Source organism: Gopherus flavomarginatus, chromosome 3, assembly GCF_025201925.1.
Source record: "Gopherus flavomarginatus isolate rGopFla2 chromosome 3, rGopFla2.mat.asm, whole genome shotgun sequence".
In the NCBI taxonomy this organism is placed as follows: Eukaryota; Metazoa; Chordata; order Testudines; family Testudinidae; genus Gopherus; species Gopherus flavomarginatus.
The window spans coordinates 99,753,682-99,771,865 of NC_066619.1; the positions used below are offsets into that span (position 1 = coordinate 99,753,682).

The 18,184-nt window shown below is 43.0% G+C and overlaps 1 protein-coding gene across 2 annotated transcripts in view; it reads right to left on the reverse strand.

The window, feature by feature from the left end:
- The window catches only part of TRPM6 (transient receptor potential cation channel subfamily M member 6), a 147,722-nt gene that overhangs the window by 59,394 nt on the left and 70,144 nt on the right, over positions 1–18,184 (reverse strand). For both annotated transcript variants that reach the window (XM_050944118.1, XM_050944117.1), the window contains 3 exons: positions 12,856–12,990; positions 3,168–3,221; positions 1,236–1,376 (listed from right to left, as the gene is read on the reverse strand). In XM_050944118.1, coding sequence (XP_050800075.1) covers positions 1,236–1,376; positions 3,168–3,221; positions 12,856–12,990 — 330 coding nt within the window. The remainder of the gene's footprint in view (positions 1–1,235; positions 1,377–3,167; positions 3,222–12,855; positions 12,991–18,184) is intronic.

Below are 18,184 nucleotides of genomic sequence, written 5' to 3' on the forward strand. Positions count from 1 at the left end.
TATCTGCCAGGCTAATAATTATTGTGCAATTTCTGGAACTTATGACATCAAAGAAAAATGACGTATTTTGCATTTGGTGAGAATTCCTGTTGATAATAACCCTACTCTTGTAAATAACTGCCATAAGATATGTAAGAATCTCAAGTAGTCAGAACCTCCTATTTATATTCCTTCTACCAGAAAGCATCTCTATTATCTCTGGGGACTTTATTCAATATTAATTCCAAGGGAAGTTGACTACCTACTGAATTGTTAATACCACTTCCTGCAGCTACTAGTTTTTTGAAGACCTGATCCCACTCAACCATGTGAAACTTGTGAAATTTGATGAGTGCTATGGCTGCAGAAAATTGAGGTTTCGTATTCAGAAAGTCAACTGGCACCTCCAAAATTTTTGATTAAGTACAGTATATTCCAATTCAGAAAATTAATTGGGTTGCTATCTCTTCATTTTTTCCATTAATTCTATAATTGTATTGTATAATTTTCCTCTGATTTCCTCATACCAGTTTGAGCATTGCCATTAATTCTGACAGCAATACATTGTGAGTTTGGCTTATGGAATTACTGTACTTAAAGTTCTACTCTGAAAACTCAGTATGGAAAAAAGACACCTTCTTACTCAATAGATTAATTTTTTGTGTAGTCAGAGTTATACTTGATTAATTTACTGAAAAGTTTGGACTGCTTTTCAATTGTTAGTCTTGAAGGGCCAACACAGGAAAATGAGAGTGAGATGGACTCTATATTTTTCTGGTGCATCATCAATGAAAGTTTTTGGTTTGTATAGCCAACACTAATGACCTAATCCAAACCCACTGAAATCAATGGAAAGAATCCCACTGACTTAACTGCACTCTGGATCAGCTCCCTTAAAACATCCTGGGAAGATAATGTCATCTCACAGGTGTAAATGAGGAGCCACCAGCCTGAAAATCCTCTCTTACAGGTGACGATAAATGAGAAAATAAAAACCCAACTTGGCTTTCAGAGGCCAGGCTCAGTTTCCTGAACAAGCAGTTCACTTAAAGAAACACCTTTTTACTTGTAAACTTATCAAGATTGATAGGGAAATTATTGAAAGACATTAAGTGCCATTTTACCATTAATGTTATTTTAATGGTTACTTTTCACACTTGAAGTGAAAAGTATTATGATTATTATTACCTAGACATTTCTGACTATTATAGTTTGGCTGCTCCCAATGACACAAATAGCCATTTCATTGATGTTACCTTGCGTTTTCTGTAAAGGCTGTTGTACAGAACTCTGAAATGTTTCCTTGTGTAGCTGCTCCGATAAGCTCCACCTATCAGATACTCTATCACCAGCCCAATATCAATCAATGATATCTTATAGTCCAAAGGAAGAGCACTCTGTAAGACAAACATTTACAACATTTTATAATGCCATTTTATACAGCAACCCACGCACCCAGTGTGAGGTCCATGGGTCCTGAACCCCAGCTTCCGGGCCACTGCTGCATTCACAACACTACCTGATGGCTCTACTTGTGACTGAAGAATTGGGACCCCTAAGGCTTACTCTTAATTAAAGATACCACCCATAGTGCACTGATTGGAGGAGCTCTGTAGTCCCTGATTGGGCCAGATATACTATTTAATCCAGAAAGAGACATACGAAGTTGTACAAGGTGAATTCTGGCTTGTAGTTGCTACAGAGCCTGCCATCCACCACCTGACTCCTGGCCTTGTCCTAATTCCTGACTTCAACCATGTCCTGTTCCCAACTCCTGTCCTCAGCCTCATTCCAGTCCCTGAACCCTATTGCCCTGGTTTCTGACTGCTCCAGCTCCACCCCTAGGCTATGGATATTTGGCTTCCAACTCAGTGCTGGCCCTTGGCTTCAACTCCTGTTTTCTGTCTGACCCTAGGCCCAACTTTCGGTTCTGACACCTGGCAGTTGACTCCAGACCTGTCCAGTGGCCTTGACTTCCTGAACAACTTGCTGACCTCCACAGGCCACGCTGCCCAAGTCTTGGTCACTGGTACCAATCTTCTACAGATCCTGACACCCGGCTAACATGAATTGAGTTGTGAAATCTGAGCATAAAACTCCTAAATCTGACAGAGAGCGCATAGATTCTTCAGGCATATGATGCTGCTATAAAAGTAAGACAATTAAATACCTGTCAACACGTTACGTGCCAAAATTGGTAAAACAATGTCTACCATCCATTGCACTCTAAAGTTTATAAGTAGGTATATTACAATAACAGCATTTTGTAACATAGTTCAAACATAGGCAAGACCAAACTGCACTGTAACAATCAGGAGAGGAACATGTTAAAACATAATCCCCAACACAGTCAAATAGATAGGCTCTCAGATAAGTTGGACCCAGAAGTGAAAACAGATTTGAAGTGAGCCACTCACTGGGCCAATCAAAATTAACTGCTTCAGAGAGGTCATCTTTTAAGCATGGTCTACACTTAAAATTTGATTAGGCTAAGGTCTAATTTCAGCACCATACTTAAAACAACCTAATCCCCAGTGTAGATGTGGGTAGGTCAGCAGAAGAATTTGTTTTATCCTACGATGTGTATACTTGGCAGACACAATGAAATTAATCCAGTCTTAGATCTGGCCATCCCTTGCACTTGACATCAGAAGCAAAAAGAACAGCCTCACTGCTTCCTATATTAGCAATGTCACAAGATACAAGAGATAACAAAAGTTTGAAACAGACTAGCTGTTGCTAATTCCTCTCCAAGCAATAATTATTCACTGCCACCTTCTGTTCTCCTAGAGTGTACAGTTTACAGAAAGAGTGCTGCACCCATCAGAATATTTTGCTGCCATTGTTGAGCAAGGCAATTCTTTTGACTGAAAAAAAATGGCTAAAACAATGAACTGTGGCAGGGTTACTGCAATGGTTCCCCAAATCCTTGATGTGTTTAATAATGAGAATTTGAACAGTTGGGAGGGCAAGCCATTACATTAAGGTACAGAACTCTGAAGAGCATTCCATAGCTTTGGGGAATTAATGGGCTAAAGACAATTCATTCAGTACATATAAAAATAGAAATGAAGCCATCATTTTTAATGCTAAACCTTCTACAATACTATCTGATGGCAATTTGTGTGACTAGATCCTGGTATATTAAGTTACACTCTTTGATTCCCAGACTTTTAGATTTAGATTACCTGTTTTACATCTCGAACGAGATGATGCAAAAGTAGATTTGTTGGTCCTTGTTTCTGTGATGTTAATCAAAAGAAAAATAAATTAAACAAATGTGCATGTTTATGCATTAATTTCAAAATCTGTGAAAGAGAGCTGTTTAGAGAGCCATAGGATAATCAGTAGTTATTCAAGCTTCCTGCAGTTCTACAAATGGCCTTCAATCCAAATCTGCAACCAGCACACTATTATCACAGTCCTGGGCCTCTCCTAAAATGAGACTAATTGTTTCCTTTGTGAAACTGTATGACAATTTTTAATATGTGGCATATACACCAGCCCAGGTTAAAATCTAAATTCATTTTTCATGACATTCAGTTTGAAACAAGCTGTCAAGGATTGAAAGACTGCTACACAGAACCAGGGCCGGCTCTACAGTTTTCGCGGCCCCAAGCAGCGCGCCGAATTGCCGCCGTGGACAGCTAAACATAGAAATTGCTGCCGAATTGCCACCACCATGGAAATGCGCCTGCCGCCCTGAGGGCACACGGACAGTCCCTGCCGTCCACAGCAGCAATTCAGCATGCTGCTTGGGGGCAAAACAACAGATTGCCACCCCAAGCACCAGCTTGGAATGCTGGTGCCTGGAGCCAGCCCAGCATAGAACCAAGTAACCCCTGCCTCAAAATCTTATCATAATTACAGCTGATCAAAATATTTTAAATTACAACTTTCTGAGGAACAAAGGCCTTTCTTCAACAATGAAAAATGTAATTTGTTCTCCATTTCTTGATTTTGTTATTATTTTTACATTCAATTTTTTTCAATTCAGATTTTAGTGAGGGGGAGGAATCTTTCTCCCCCACTCCCTTTTATCTATGGAAAAATTGGAACACATTTTTTTCCCAGATACTTTCACCATTTTTGATCAGCTCAAGCAATAGTACCGTTGTAACATTGAAAATGTGTTATATTTTGTTTTCGTTTTCCTTTGTTAAATGTGTTGGGTACCTTTTATTCACACATGAATGAAAGCAAATTACAAATTTTACCACTCAGGCACAGTGTGGAAAGGGCTTTGGAGTACCTATCCCTTCCCATTCCTGAGTAGAACCTCTGCTCATTCTATTTTTGTTTTTGCCCTGAACGGAGGGTGCAGACTTTACAGGCATAGAGCTGCATTAACCTATAGAGAACTGAAGCAGAAGCAGGGTTCTCAAAGCAATGTTCTCACTCAAGGCATGCATTGTGTTGCTGGAGGTCTTTCACTTCCCCTCTTTCATTCCTGTGAGTCCAAGATGGAGAAATGGGCTTTGCACTTAGGCAGAGAGTAGAGTTTGGTCATTGCAAAAAGGGCTTTGAAATTACCCTTCAAGGGTAATGCTTCTCTTAGGGGGCACCTAAAGAACAATCCTTTGGGCTATATTGTAATTCACTTACTCCAAGAGTACTCTCATTGGTTTCAATGGGAGTACTCCAGGAGTAACATACTATTCAGTGTAAATAAGGATGTCACAATATGGCCCATAGATTGCAATATACTTCAGTAAAAGCCACAGCTTCCCAGATTTGTAACCAATTTTATTAGAGTTGACAGAAATATAACAGACTGCCCTGCAGAAACTAGTGCAGTAAATTAATGTTTTCAAAATGGAAAACTGAGGGCTATATTTTTAGGATTTCAAATTCAAATGAAAATTTAATTCAAGTGGCTCAGCTTCTTGCTGGAGGCCTTCCATTTGGAAAAAAAAAATACTCTCCCTATGGTATGCAAAAAATAGTCTTGGCCTAGAAAGCGCTAAATCAGTTGTTATTATTTAGGTGAGACACTACTTTAAACATTTTTATTGGCCTCATATTGCAAGATGACAATAGTGCAGGAAAGGAGACATGCATCAGTGACATTTACATTCTTGCACCTTCGGCAGCCACTTACAACTTACAGTCTGACTTGGCAGCTTTATATACCCACTTTGCCTGGATGTAACTGGCTACGCAAAGTACAGGGCAGGGGAGAGCCAGGTCCTATAAGCTTTATATACCCACAACCCAAAAGGGTTGTGTCATAAACAGATAGCTAAGGGTTAATGTCTCTTTCACCTGAAGCACCTGACCAGAGGACCAATCAGGAAACCGGATTTTTTCAACTTTGGGTGGAGGGAAGTTTGTGTCTAAGTCTTTGTGTCTGTCTGCCTGCTTTCTCTGAGCTTTGGAGAAGTAGTTCTACTTTCTAGTCTTCTGTTTCTAAGTGTAAGGACAAAGAGATCAGATAGTAAGTTCTATGGTTTCTTTTCTTTGGTATTTGCATGAATATAAGTGCTGGAGTGCTTTGATTTGTATTCTTTTTGAATAAGGCTGTTTATTCAATATTCTTTTAAGCAATTGACCCTGTGTTGTGTCATCTTAATACAGAGAGCCCATTTGTATTTTTCTTTCTTTTTATATAAAGCTTTCTTTTAAGACCTGTTGGAGTTTTTCTTTACTTCAGGGAAATTGAGTCTGTACTCACCAGGGAATTGGTGGGAGGAAGAAATCGGGGAGATCTGTGTGTTGGATTGCTAGCCTGATTTTGCATTCCCTCTGGGGGAATAGGAAAGTACTTTTTGTTTCCAGGATTGGGAACAGAGAGGGGGAGTCTCTCTGTGTAGTTTCACAGAGCTTGTGTCTGTGTATCTCTCCAGGAGCACCTGGAGGGGGGGAAGGGAAAAAGGATTATTTCCCTTTGTTGTGAGACTCAAGGGATTTGGGTCTTGGGGTCCCCAGGGAAGGTTTTTCAGAGGGACCAGAGTGCCCCAAAACACTCTAATTTTTTGGGTGGTGGCAGCAAGTACCAGGTCCAAGCTGGTAACTAAGCTTGGAGGTTCTCATGCTAACCCCCATATTTTGGACGCTAAGGTCCAAATCTGGGACTAAGGTTATGTCATGAGTGGCAGTGGTGGGAGGATCTAGACAGAATCCAGAAGCCAGTAGGAATATTATATTTTTCTTTTCTCTGCTAAGGGCTTTTTAGCAGAGAGAAACAGTTGGTTTTAAAAGGGAACCAGAGAGAATTTTTTTTTTCTGCTCTCTCTGGCAGTTTGTGGCTTGCATGTTAAGCGAGAAGCCATTACCAAACTGTTGAGGGTCTTTTGTCATGCAATAGCCCTCCCATTAGGAGGCAAGTACCAGCACTTATATGCATGCAAATAAAGTGGTTTTTCTGGTTTCCCTTCATTGAACATTAGCTAGAGAGAGAAAGGGAAAAAAGGCACTGTTGCTAGGCAGACTTCAGGAGGCAACAGAACCTGCAGTTCAGAAGATAAACACCGGAGGGCACCCCAACACAAGAAAACAGGAACCATGACTTCTAAGGCAAAAATTGAGGCCGAAGAACAAATCAAAGAAGCTGAACACAGGCGACAACTGGAAATAAAACAAAAAGAGATGGAGATGAAAGAAAGAGAAGAACAGATCAAAGAGGCAGCCTACCAAAGAGAACAGGCAGCCTTCCAAAGAGAACAGGCAGCCCAAGAGGCAGCACACAAAAGAAAACTAGAAGAAGAAGAGATAGCCTACCGAAGGAAACAAGCAGAAGAAGAGTTGGCCCACAGAAGGAAGCAAGAAGAAGAGGAGGCGGCCCACCACCGAGAAATGGAAAAACACCAAAAAGAAATGGAAAAACAACAAAAAGAAATGGAAAAACAACAAAAAGAAATGGAAAAACAACAAAAAGAGAATGAAGAGAAGGAAAAACAGAGAAAACATGAACTGGACTTGGCAAAAGCTGGGCTGCATGTGCCAGCCAACCCTAACAACCCGGCGCCAATTATTGCTCCACAGCACAGGAAATTTCCCACCTACAAGGCAGGTGATGACACCGAGGCCTTCTTGGAAAATTTTGAAAGAGCCTGTCTTGGGTACAACATCCCCGAAGACCAGTACATGGTAGAATTGAGGTCACAGCTCAGTGGACCTTTAGCAGAGGTGGCAGCTGAAATGCCTAAGCTGCAAATGAATGACTATAAACTTTTTCAAACCAAGGCCAGATACAGAATGGGGATAACCCCAGATCATGCCCATCGGCGCTTCAGAACCCAAAAGTGGAAACCCGAGGTGTCATTTCCCAAACACGCCTACTACATTGCAAAAAACTATGAGGCCTGGATAACAGGAAACAACATTCAAACCTTGGAAGAACTGAACCTCCTCATACAAATGGAGCAGTTCTTGGATGGTGTTCCTGAAGACATCACACGGTACATACAAGATGGAAATCCCAAAGATATCGCTGAGGCGGGGGAGATTGGAGCCAAATGGATGGAACTGGCAGAAAGCAAGAAAGCTACTGTCAAGGGGAACGATTACCCCAGGGGGCACACAGACCATAAACCCTACAACCGAGGACAGCCAAAGACCCCACATACCACCCAAGTAAAGCCACAGATACCCTACCCTTCAACCTCACCAGTCTCCAGTAACTCACCTCGGCCCAGTGACCCATCAGATGGAAGATGCTTTAAGTGTAATGAACTGGGACATATCAAGGCCAAGTGTCCCAAGAACACCATGCGAGTGCAATTCATTACACCACCATCACACCAAAGATCCCCAGGCCCGGATGCCTCTCAAATACCCTTGGAGCGAAGGGAAAATTTGAGAGTGGGCGGAAAGAAGGTTACTGCGTGGAGAGACACGGGGGCACAAGTGTCAGCTATCCACCAATCCTTCGTTGACCCCAAATTCATCAACCCAAAGGCCAAAGTGACAATTTACCCCTTCATGTCACAAGCTGTAGACTTGCCTACAGCTCAACTGCCTGTCCAGTACAAAGGCTGGTCAGGAATGTGGACTTTTGCAGTCTATGACAATTATCCTATCCCCATGCTACTGGGGGAAGACTTGGCCAACCAGGTGAGGCGGGCCAAGAGAGTGGGAATGGTTACACGTAGCCAAACCAGGCAAGCTTCCAGACCCATTCCTGTTCCTGAGCCGTCCACAGAGGCCCCGTCTGTGTTACCAGAGACCCAGACAGAGGTAGTGGACCCGGATTCCATGCCAACCACTGAAACAGCCACAGCACCTCCAGTCCCAGGCCCGGAACTGGAACAGCAACCAGCACCAGCCATTGCAACCCCATCTTCAAACTCAACGCCAGAGGGCGCCAGCGAGCCACAACTGGCAGAAGCAACAGACAGCCATACCCAAAAGGCTCAGCCAGAGCCTGAAATACCCTCAGGTGCACCAGCGGAGAGCGGTTCACCAGCAACGGAAACAACCCCATCACCTACATCGCTTCCAGAGGGACCAAGCCCAAGTCCACAGTCTGAGGAAGAACTGGTGACCCCAGCCTCAAGGGAACAGTTCCAGACTGAGCAGGAAGCGGATGACAGCCTTCAGAAAGCTTGGGCGGCGGCACGGAGCACCCCACCGCCTCTCAGCTCTTCTAATCGATCCCGGTTTGTTATAGACCAAGGACTTTTATACAAGGAAATTCTTTCTGGTGGACACCGGGAAGAATGGCAGCCGCAAAAACAGTTGGTGGTTCCAACTAAGTACCGGGGGAAGCTCTTAAGCTTAGCCCATGATCATCCCAGTGGGCATGCTGGGGTGAACAGAACCAAAGACCGGTTGGGGAAGTCCTTCCACTGGGAGGGGATGGGCAAGGACGTTGCCAAGTATGTCCGGTCTTGTGAGGTATGCCAAAGAGTGGGAAAGCCTCAAGACCAGGTCAAGGCCCCTCTCCAGCCACTCCCCATAATTGAGGTCCCATTTCAGCGAGTAGCTGTGGATATTCTGGGCCCTTTCCCAAAAAAGACGCCCAGAGGAAAGCAGTACGTACTGACTTTAGTGGACTTTGCTACCCAATGGCCAGAAGCAGTCGCTCTAGGCAACACCAGGGCTAACACTGTGTGCCTGGCCCTAACAGACATCTTTGCCAGGGTAGATTGGCCCTCTGACATCCTTACAGATTCAGGGTCTAATTTCCTGGCAGGGACCATGGAAAAACTGTGGGAAACTCATGGGGTGAATCACTTGGTTGCCACCCCGTACCACCATCAAACCAATGGCCTGGTGGAAAGGTTCAATGGAACTTTGGGGGCCATGATACGAAAATTCATCAACGAATTCTCCAATAATTGGGACCTAGTGCTGCAGCAGTTGCTGTTTGCCTACAGGGCTGTACCACATCCCAGTTTAGGGTTTTCACCGTTTGAACTTGTGTATGGTCACGAGGTTAAGGGGCCATTACAGTTGGTGAAGCAGCAATGGGAGGGGTTTACGCCTTCTCCAGGAACTAACATTCTGGACTTTGTAAGCAACCTACAAAGCACCCTCCGACACTCTTTAGCCCTTGCTAGAGAGAACCTAAAGGATGCTCAAGAAGAGCAAAAGGCCTGGTATGACAGACATGCCAGAGATCGGTCCTTCAAGGTAGGAGACCAGGTTATGGTCTTGAAGGCGCAACAGGCCCATAAGATGGAAGCATCATGGGAAGGGCCATTCACGGTCCAAGAGCGCCTGGGAGCTGTAAACTACCTCATAGCATTTCCCAATTCCTCACTAAAGCCTAAAGTGTACCATGTTAATTCTCTCAAGCCTTTCTATTCCAGAGACTTACAGGTTTGTCAGTTTACAGTCCAGGGAGATGATGCTCAGTGGCCTGACGGTGTCTACTACGACGGAAAAAAAGACGGTGGCGTGGAAGAGGTGAACCTCTCAACCACCCTGGAACGTCTGCAGCGGCAACAAATCAAGGAGCTGTGCACTAGCTTCGCCCCATTGTTCTCAGCCACCCCAGGACGAACTGAACGGGCATACCACTCCATTGATACAGGTAATGCTCACCCAATCAGAACCCCACCCTACCGAGTGTCTCCTCATGCCCAAGCTGCTATAGAACGGGAGATCCAGAACATGCTACAGATGGGTATAATCCGCTCATCTACCAGTGCATGGGCATCTCCAGTGGTTCTGGTACCCAAACCAGATGGGGAAATACGCTTTTGCGTGGACTACCGTAAGCTAAATGCTGTAACTCGTCCGGACAACTATCCAATGCCACGTACCGATGAGCTATTGGAGAAGTTGGGACGTGCCCAGTTCATCTCTACAATAGACTTAACCAAGGGGTACTGGCAAGTACCGCTAGATGAACCTGCCAAGGAGAGGTCAGCATTCGTCACCCATGCGGGGGTGTATGAATTCAATGTCCTTCCTTTCGGCCTTCGCAATGCACCCGCCACCTTCCAGAGGCTGGTAGATGGTCTACTAGCTGGACTGGGAGAATTTGCAGTTGCCTACCTCGATGATGTGGCCATTTTTTCAGACTCCTGGCCCGAACACCTACTACACCTGGAAAAGGTCTTTGAGCGCATCAGGCAGGCCGGACTAACTGTTAAGGCCAAAAAGTGTCAAATAGGCCAAAACAGAGTGACTTACCTGGGGCACCAGGTGGGTCGAGGAACCATAAACCCCCTACAGGCCAAGGTGGATGCTATCCAAAAGTGGCCTGTCCCAAAGTCAAAGAAGCAGGTCCAATCCTTCTTAGGCTTGGCCGGATACTACAGGCGATTTGTACCACACTACAGCCAAATCGCTGCCCCATTGACCGACCTGACCAAAAAGACCCAGCCAAATGCCGTTAAGTGGACTGATGAGTGTCAAAGGCCTTTACCCAGCTTAAGGCGATGCTCATGTCTGACCCTGTGCTCAGGGCCCCGGACTTTGACAAGCCATTCCTAGTAACCACAGATGCATCTGAGCGTGGTATAGGAGCAGTGCTCATGCAGGAAGCAACAGATCACAACTTCCATCCTGTCGTGTTTCTCAGCAAGAAACTGTCTGAGAGGGAAAGTCACTGGTCAGTCAGTGAAAAGGAATGCTATGCCATTGTGTACGCCCTGGAAAAGCTACGCCCATATGTTTGGGGACGGCGGTTCCAACTACAAACTGACCATGCTGCACTAAAGTGGCTTCATACTGCCAAGGGGAACAACAAGAAACTTCTTCGTTGGAGTTTAGCTCTCCAAGATTTTGATTTTGAAATTCAACACATCACAGGAGCTTCTAACAAAGTAGCTGATGCACTCTCCCGTGAGAGTTTCCCAGAATTCAGTAGTTAAAAAGTGTTCTTAAAATGTAGAAGTCTGTTAGTTATATACTTAGTGGTATATGTAAAGGTGTATGTGTTGTATTAATCTGTTTATTTTCAAGTTCTAGAAGGAAATCGCCGCCAGTGAGCTTCCCCACTGTCTGCAATTTGGGGGGCGTGTCATAAACAGATAGCTAAGGGTTAATGTCTCTTTCACCTGAAGCACCTGACCAGAGGACCAATCAGGAAACCGGATTTTTTCAACTTTGGGTGGAGGGAAGTTTGTGTCTAAGTCTTTGTGTCTGTCTGCCTGCTTTCTCTGAGCTTTGGAGAAGTAGTTCTACTTTCTAGTCTTCTGTTTCTAAGTGTAAGGACAAAGAGATCAGATAGTAAGTTCTATGGTTTCTTTTCTTTGGTATTTGCATGAATATAAGTGCTGGAGTGCTTTGATTTGTATTCTTTTTGAATAAGGCTGTTTATTCAATATTCTTTTAAGCAATTGACCCTGTGTTGTGTCATCTTAATACAGAGAGCCCATTTGTATTTTTCTTTCTTTTTATATAAAGCTTTCTTTTAAGACCTGTTGGAGTTTTTCTTTACTTCAGGGAAATTGAGTCTGTACTCACCAGGGAATTGGTGGGAGGAAGAAATCGGGGAGATCTGTGTGTTGGATTGCTAGCCTGATTTTGCATTCCCTCTGGGGGAATAGGAAAGTACTTTTTGTTTCCAGGATTGGGAACAGAGAGGGGGAGTCTCTCTGTGTAGTTTCACAGAGCTTGTGTCTGTGTATCTCTCCAGGAGCACCTGGAGGGGGGGAAGGGAAAAAGGATTATTTCCCTTTGTTGTGAGACTCAAGGGATTTGGGTCTTGGGGTCCCCAGGGAAGGTTTTTCAGAGGGACCAGAGTGCCCCAAAACACTCTAATTTTTTGGGTGGTGGCAGCAAGTACCAGGTCCAAGCTGGTAACTAAGCTTGGAGGTTCTCATGCTAACCCCCATATTTTGGACGCTAAGGTCCAAATCTGGGACTAAGGTTATGTCAGGTTGTGCTTCTGAATTCAGTATCTATGTGTACACTAGCAATTGAACAACAAAACTTTTGTCTTTCAGAGGTGTTAAACCCCCTCTCCCCTGAAAGACAAAAGCTTTTCTGCAACAAGTGCCAATGTGAACATCGCATTTTCAGCAGGAGCACTCTCCTGCCGACAACATAAATGCCACTTGTTCGGGGTGGAAGTTTCTTGTTGGCAGGAGAGCCGACAAACAGCAGCTACGCTGTGCAACTTTTAGTAGCACGGCTGTAGCAAAACAGCCATTTCACTAAAAGCTGTGTAGTGTAGACACAGCCTCAGTTAAAAACAGCCACTTCTTTTGAACAGCTCAGGAACTGTGAGCCTGTTTGATTGTCCTTGTTCAGACATTTACACCAGTGCAACGAGGGTATAAAACACTATGCTCCACAGATTGCAATATAAATGGTAGCATTTACACCCACTTTACACTGGTGTGACTACATAAGGTGCAAATCAATAGGGAATCAGGCCTTCCAATTCTGCCATTTTTATCTAGTCCGTCTGTCTGTCCATCCAATACCTAGCTATCTAGCCAGAAGTTGCTTTGCAATGGGGTTTTAGGTACTCACTGTATTGTAGAGTTCTTCCAGTCGGGATATAGTAAGAAAACGGTGAAGATTCACTCCATGTTCTATTAACAACTTTACAAAATCCACCCGGTCCATCACTAAAGCATCCAGCATTGCCTGTTCCAGGGAGCCAACCTTCAAAGGGTGAGGGAGAAGGGGAGGAAAAGAAGAAAATGAGAAAAATAAATCATTCTGGATTAAATAAAATAAATCCTGAACAAGAGTTAAGGATCTATTTATCTCAATGCTTTGTCTTTACATTTCATGTGTACTGTAGAAAATAAAAATATGTTAGAAGATGCACCTATGTAAAAATCCAGTGAGGAAAATGATTCTGCATAAACCAAACCTTAATAAAGACATCTTCAAATTTGCCTTTACAAGCACTGCACAGACAGTGCATTTCCTATTGGCCTTCTCTTTAAGTCACTTCAGCATCAGCATTTAATCTGTCATAATGAAAAGACTTTCTGATTTGCCACATAACAAAAAACAAAGGAACTCTATGAGACCAAGGTGTTTAAAAGGAAGGCTATATTTAAAAAGAGAAAGAATCTATGGTAAGATAAACTTTCTGAAAATTATATTTGAAGATGATAAAAAAAACAAACAGTGTAACACAGAACAGTATCTACATTAAAATGGAGGACCCAATTCAGAAAGTGCTCCAAGCATAGGACTTTCATTTACCTTAACAGAATTTCCATATGCACAGCTGCTAAGGAATTGGGCCTATGGAGTGCTTTGATTTCAAATATCTACTTTGCTTCTACAAAATATGCATGCATGCATACATCCATACAAATAGGAAACTATGTATGCAAAATGCATGTTTTGGTGTGCAAACTGGGAAATAGCCAATACCTATTTTGCACACACAAATACTTCTTTCAATGTGCAGGTTTATATTTTGTGGATGTAATATATTAACAGATGTCTAGTATGCATTAAAAAAGATTGTCACATTATGGCTGTGCAAAGTTTGTATAAATTATTAAATTACTGTGGTTACAGAAATTTTTCAGTCTTTGTTGTATAATCTATTTGATACTGAACTTACATTTATGCAGAAATGTAGTTACAGCTGATTATAATCATTACCTGTTGAGCTTTTAGGACAACATTTTTAAAAGGAAATGGTCCACAATCCATGCATAAGTGTGCACTTTCACTTGTACATACAAATACTAAGAAAGTATACACAAATCACTTGGAAATTGCTGCCTTCATAACTGGCAATTTGAATACACAGTAGTCAGGATAACTGCACAAAAATGTAGACCCTCCCAGTTGTATATTGACTTTGGGCCCCACTACTTAAAAATCTGTCTTAACGTTCACCAGCAGAGGTGTTTTTTTTTTTTGAATGGGCTTGTGCCAGTCTTTTGCTTCTTTATGATGTATAATGAAAATGTTGCTGTTGAACGTTTTTTTCTGCTTGTTTTTTAACTTTGAAATATCAGGGATCTAGACCAGGCCCAGGAAGGCCATATGTTACATGAGAAAAATTAATTATTGAAAAATCCACACCTCTGTGCAGTGTAAAGTTGACTTAACCCCCAGTACAGACAGCACTAGGTCAACAGAACAATTCTTCCATCGACCTAGCTACTACCTTTCAGGGAGGAGGATTGTTCTTCAAGTAAGTATGAGGTAGTAGCTTCTTCATTGTGACATTGGATATATTCACAGGGTCAATGATTTTGTATTAGACAGGTGCAATACCATGAAGTCTCTTCTTTCTGGAGATATTTTAATTGATTCCTCTGCATACATGTCAAACACGAGGTGGACGTCATCACAGGTCTAATATTTTCTCTGTGACCTCATAATGAAGCGTTCAGACAAATCTCAGCAGGTGTTAACAGTTTCTGGTTTGTCAAGAGCTTGTACTTCATCCATACCTTTTATGACTGCTATGCTGAAAAGCCTCTGCTGGCATAAGATACTGGTCATGTTGTCAGTAGGTTCTGGCTTAGGAAGACGTGGCAAGATGTGCACAAGTTTGTTTTTCACCTGGCACCTACACATTGTGGTGTCACATTCAAACATCAATTGTGGTACCACAGAGAACTCATGCTTTCCCAAAGCCTCATGAAGATCAACATCATGCTGAAATCTGGACATTAGAAGACCAAACAATGACCTATGTGCAGTTACCTCTGTATTAGTCCTTGCCACCTTCACGCTGACTTTTTTAACTTTGCATTCAAGCACTGCTTTAGTTTGTTCTTGACTGGAACCCACAGATTGATGGAACCTTGGATAATTCTTTGGATTTTTGATGGCTTCATGCAAGTCATGACCCAAAGTATCCATTGCACTGACATTTTAGCTATCTTATCACTGAAGACTGCTTTTTTCATATTAATGAGCTCTGGTCTATCATATGCAAATAGGTTGCCAGTGTGAGTAAGTTTGTCCAGTAGCTTTAAAATTGCTCCTTCTTGGCATTTCAGCACCTATTGACTCTATATGGTGCTTAATCACTTCTGAGGAAGTCATCCAAGCTACACTTAATATTGCATTCAAAGCTAGGTGGAGTTCTGAACTTGTCAGGAAGAGCATTTGGATGTTGTGTTATGCCCATCTACCCCCAATTATTTTAATTCATCTGTTTTCATGTTCCTGGGCTTCATCTGAACCAAGTGCGCAGAAAGGAACTAGCAATCTTTTAACAACCCCATTTCCTTTTTGAAACTCCTCCCATCTTCAACTTTTTCCTGTCGCTCGATGTACTTCCTCTCTAACCTTGCCAAATGCAATTTATGAGTGCGCTTCTTACAGCTTATAAGGTGCCCACTGCATGTTGTGTTTAATCAGGTCCTCCACAGTAGTAGCTGAATCTTTGGATACTACTAGTCAGTAATATTTGTCTCCCCACTGATGCCAAAAATGATGATGACCAAAAGAAAAACAAGGGTTTTGTAATAAATTACTTTGGGAATGTAATTAAGTATGTTATGTAACTATGTGCATACCATTTGCAGATGGATTCTAGTAATTTTTGGCTGGAACAGTGCCTCATTACAACTCTTTTGGCATAATAAGCAAAGCTGATCATCAATACCACTGAACACCCTCTTTTTCCCCGATGATGACAAACAATTTGAAGCATTCCATTTGTAGCAATCAGCAATTTTAACATGAATCAGAGATCATGTTCTGAGCATTAAGTGATAACACAGTACTGTCAGTCGAGGGCCACAGTTTAACACTGTGAAAGCTACGTGTTTGGCATCAGGGTCGGCACAACCCATTAGGTGACCTAGGCAGTCGCCTATGACACTAACAATTGGGGGGCAGCAAACGGAAGAGTCGGACTTTCCACCGCCTCTGTCAGGAGTGGCATTTCGGGGGCAGGACCTTCCGCCACCAGGAACAGCAAAAAAGCTGGTGGCGCTCCTATTTAGCATACCTGTGTTAAAGTATAATTTTTAAAAAATGTTGACTTTTAAACATTTGCTGGATTATATAGCTACATAATTGTTTTAGATGTGTCATGTGTGGAACCATTGTCTTCTCAGGAGAAAGGGCTTTCGAATGATACCCAATTTGATCCATTTCCAATACTGTATTATCAAAATTTCCATGAACCAGAAGACCTGGAGCTCAGAGGGCAGAAAGTCTCCCCTGCCACGCCACAGAAGATGACAACTGAAATTATGATTTTCAGATGACACCTCCCTTATCTTTCTGTTATTAATGTACCCACAGAATTACACATGCTCTCAGACTACGAGTGACCACCCTGTGAAAAGTTTGGTTTAAGTGACTTAACTAGCATCACATGGGAACCCTTTGGCAGAGGAAAGGGTAGAATCTAATTGTTCAAGGCAGCATTCAAGTGCCTTAATCATGAGATCAACTTTTCTCTTCCTGCAATCCTCTGCTTCACTCATAACACTCCTTACAACTTCTGCAACTAATGAAACACAGGTCCTATAGACTATAGTGTCCTTCACTAACTAACCCTGATTCATCCCCAGAGCAAGTCTAACCTGTGCACTGAATGAGACAGAGGACTTGTGGAAAATATAGTATGTGATCATGTAATTAAAGACCATATCATAACACATAAGCGCAAAGTTGAACAGGCAACTTTAATTCTGACATTTCCAAACTTTTAAGTGCCTGATTTTGTAACCTTAATGTTCTTTTAAAACAAGTTTATTTGTGCATAATTTCCAGGTTTTTAAAGAAGCAAATTGAAAAAACCCCAAAATTTCACCCTGTAGAATCATACTGTGACCCACATGGGTCATCAGCAGACCTCTGCCACTTCTGTACAGAACAACAGATAGCAATAACAGGTTGTCCTTCTCTGTGGGGACCAGCACACACTTTGCCAGTGGGTTCCACATAAATTTGCTGAAAGCAGAGGAAGTGCTAGACTCAGGAATCTTGGGTTCCATTACAGTCTCTGGAAAGGAATGTTCTCCAGTGCTCACTATCCCTTCCGCCTATTTCCCCGTCATGTTCTTATACCAGACACAGCTACAGAGCTTTCTTATACACACCAGATGCGTTCATCACAAGATCCTTTAATGCTCTGCCAGATATGGCTGAGATTCATTTAAATAAAGATATTTTACTCACTGTGTCACCTAAAGGCTGAACGGTATAATACAGTTTAACATTCCATTATGCACCCCAAACTTGACCTCTAATCATAGAATATCAGGATTGGAAGGGACCTCAGGAGGTCATCTAGTCCAACCCCTAGCTCAAAGCAGGACCAATCCCCAGACAGATTTTTGCCCCAGATCCCTAAGTGGGCCCCTCAAGGGCTGAGCTCACAACCCTGGGTTTAGCAGGCCAATGCTCAAACCACTGAGCTATCCTTCCACCTATACTCATCCCCTCCAATCTGTCCCTATACCAGACCTGTTTCTTCCCCACACCCACTTCCTCATCCCAGCCCCATTCTTCTTGCCTATCCAGTCCCAGTCTCTACTCCTCAAGCTTCTCATTCCAGTCTTTGTCCATCCCAGTTCCAGTATCACCTTCTGAGCTCCCCCCAGTCCCAGTCTTGACTCCCCATGACTCCTTGTCCCAGTCTCTTAGCCCAGTTAGTCAGTCTCAGTGGTCCCTTGCATCCTGGCTCTGTGCCAGATTTGTGTCCCTAACTCCTTCCCCCCACACATACATACACATATATATTGGTTCCCAATCTCCTTATCCTGTCAGACCTGGTCTTCCCCAACTGGCTCTCAGTTCCCTCCCCCATTTCATTCACCAGGCTCCCAATCTCATCAAACTCCTTGTCCCATTCTACTCCTTTCCCTCCCCTAGTCCATCTTTTATCCCCTCTTCAGGTCAGGAGGTT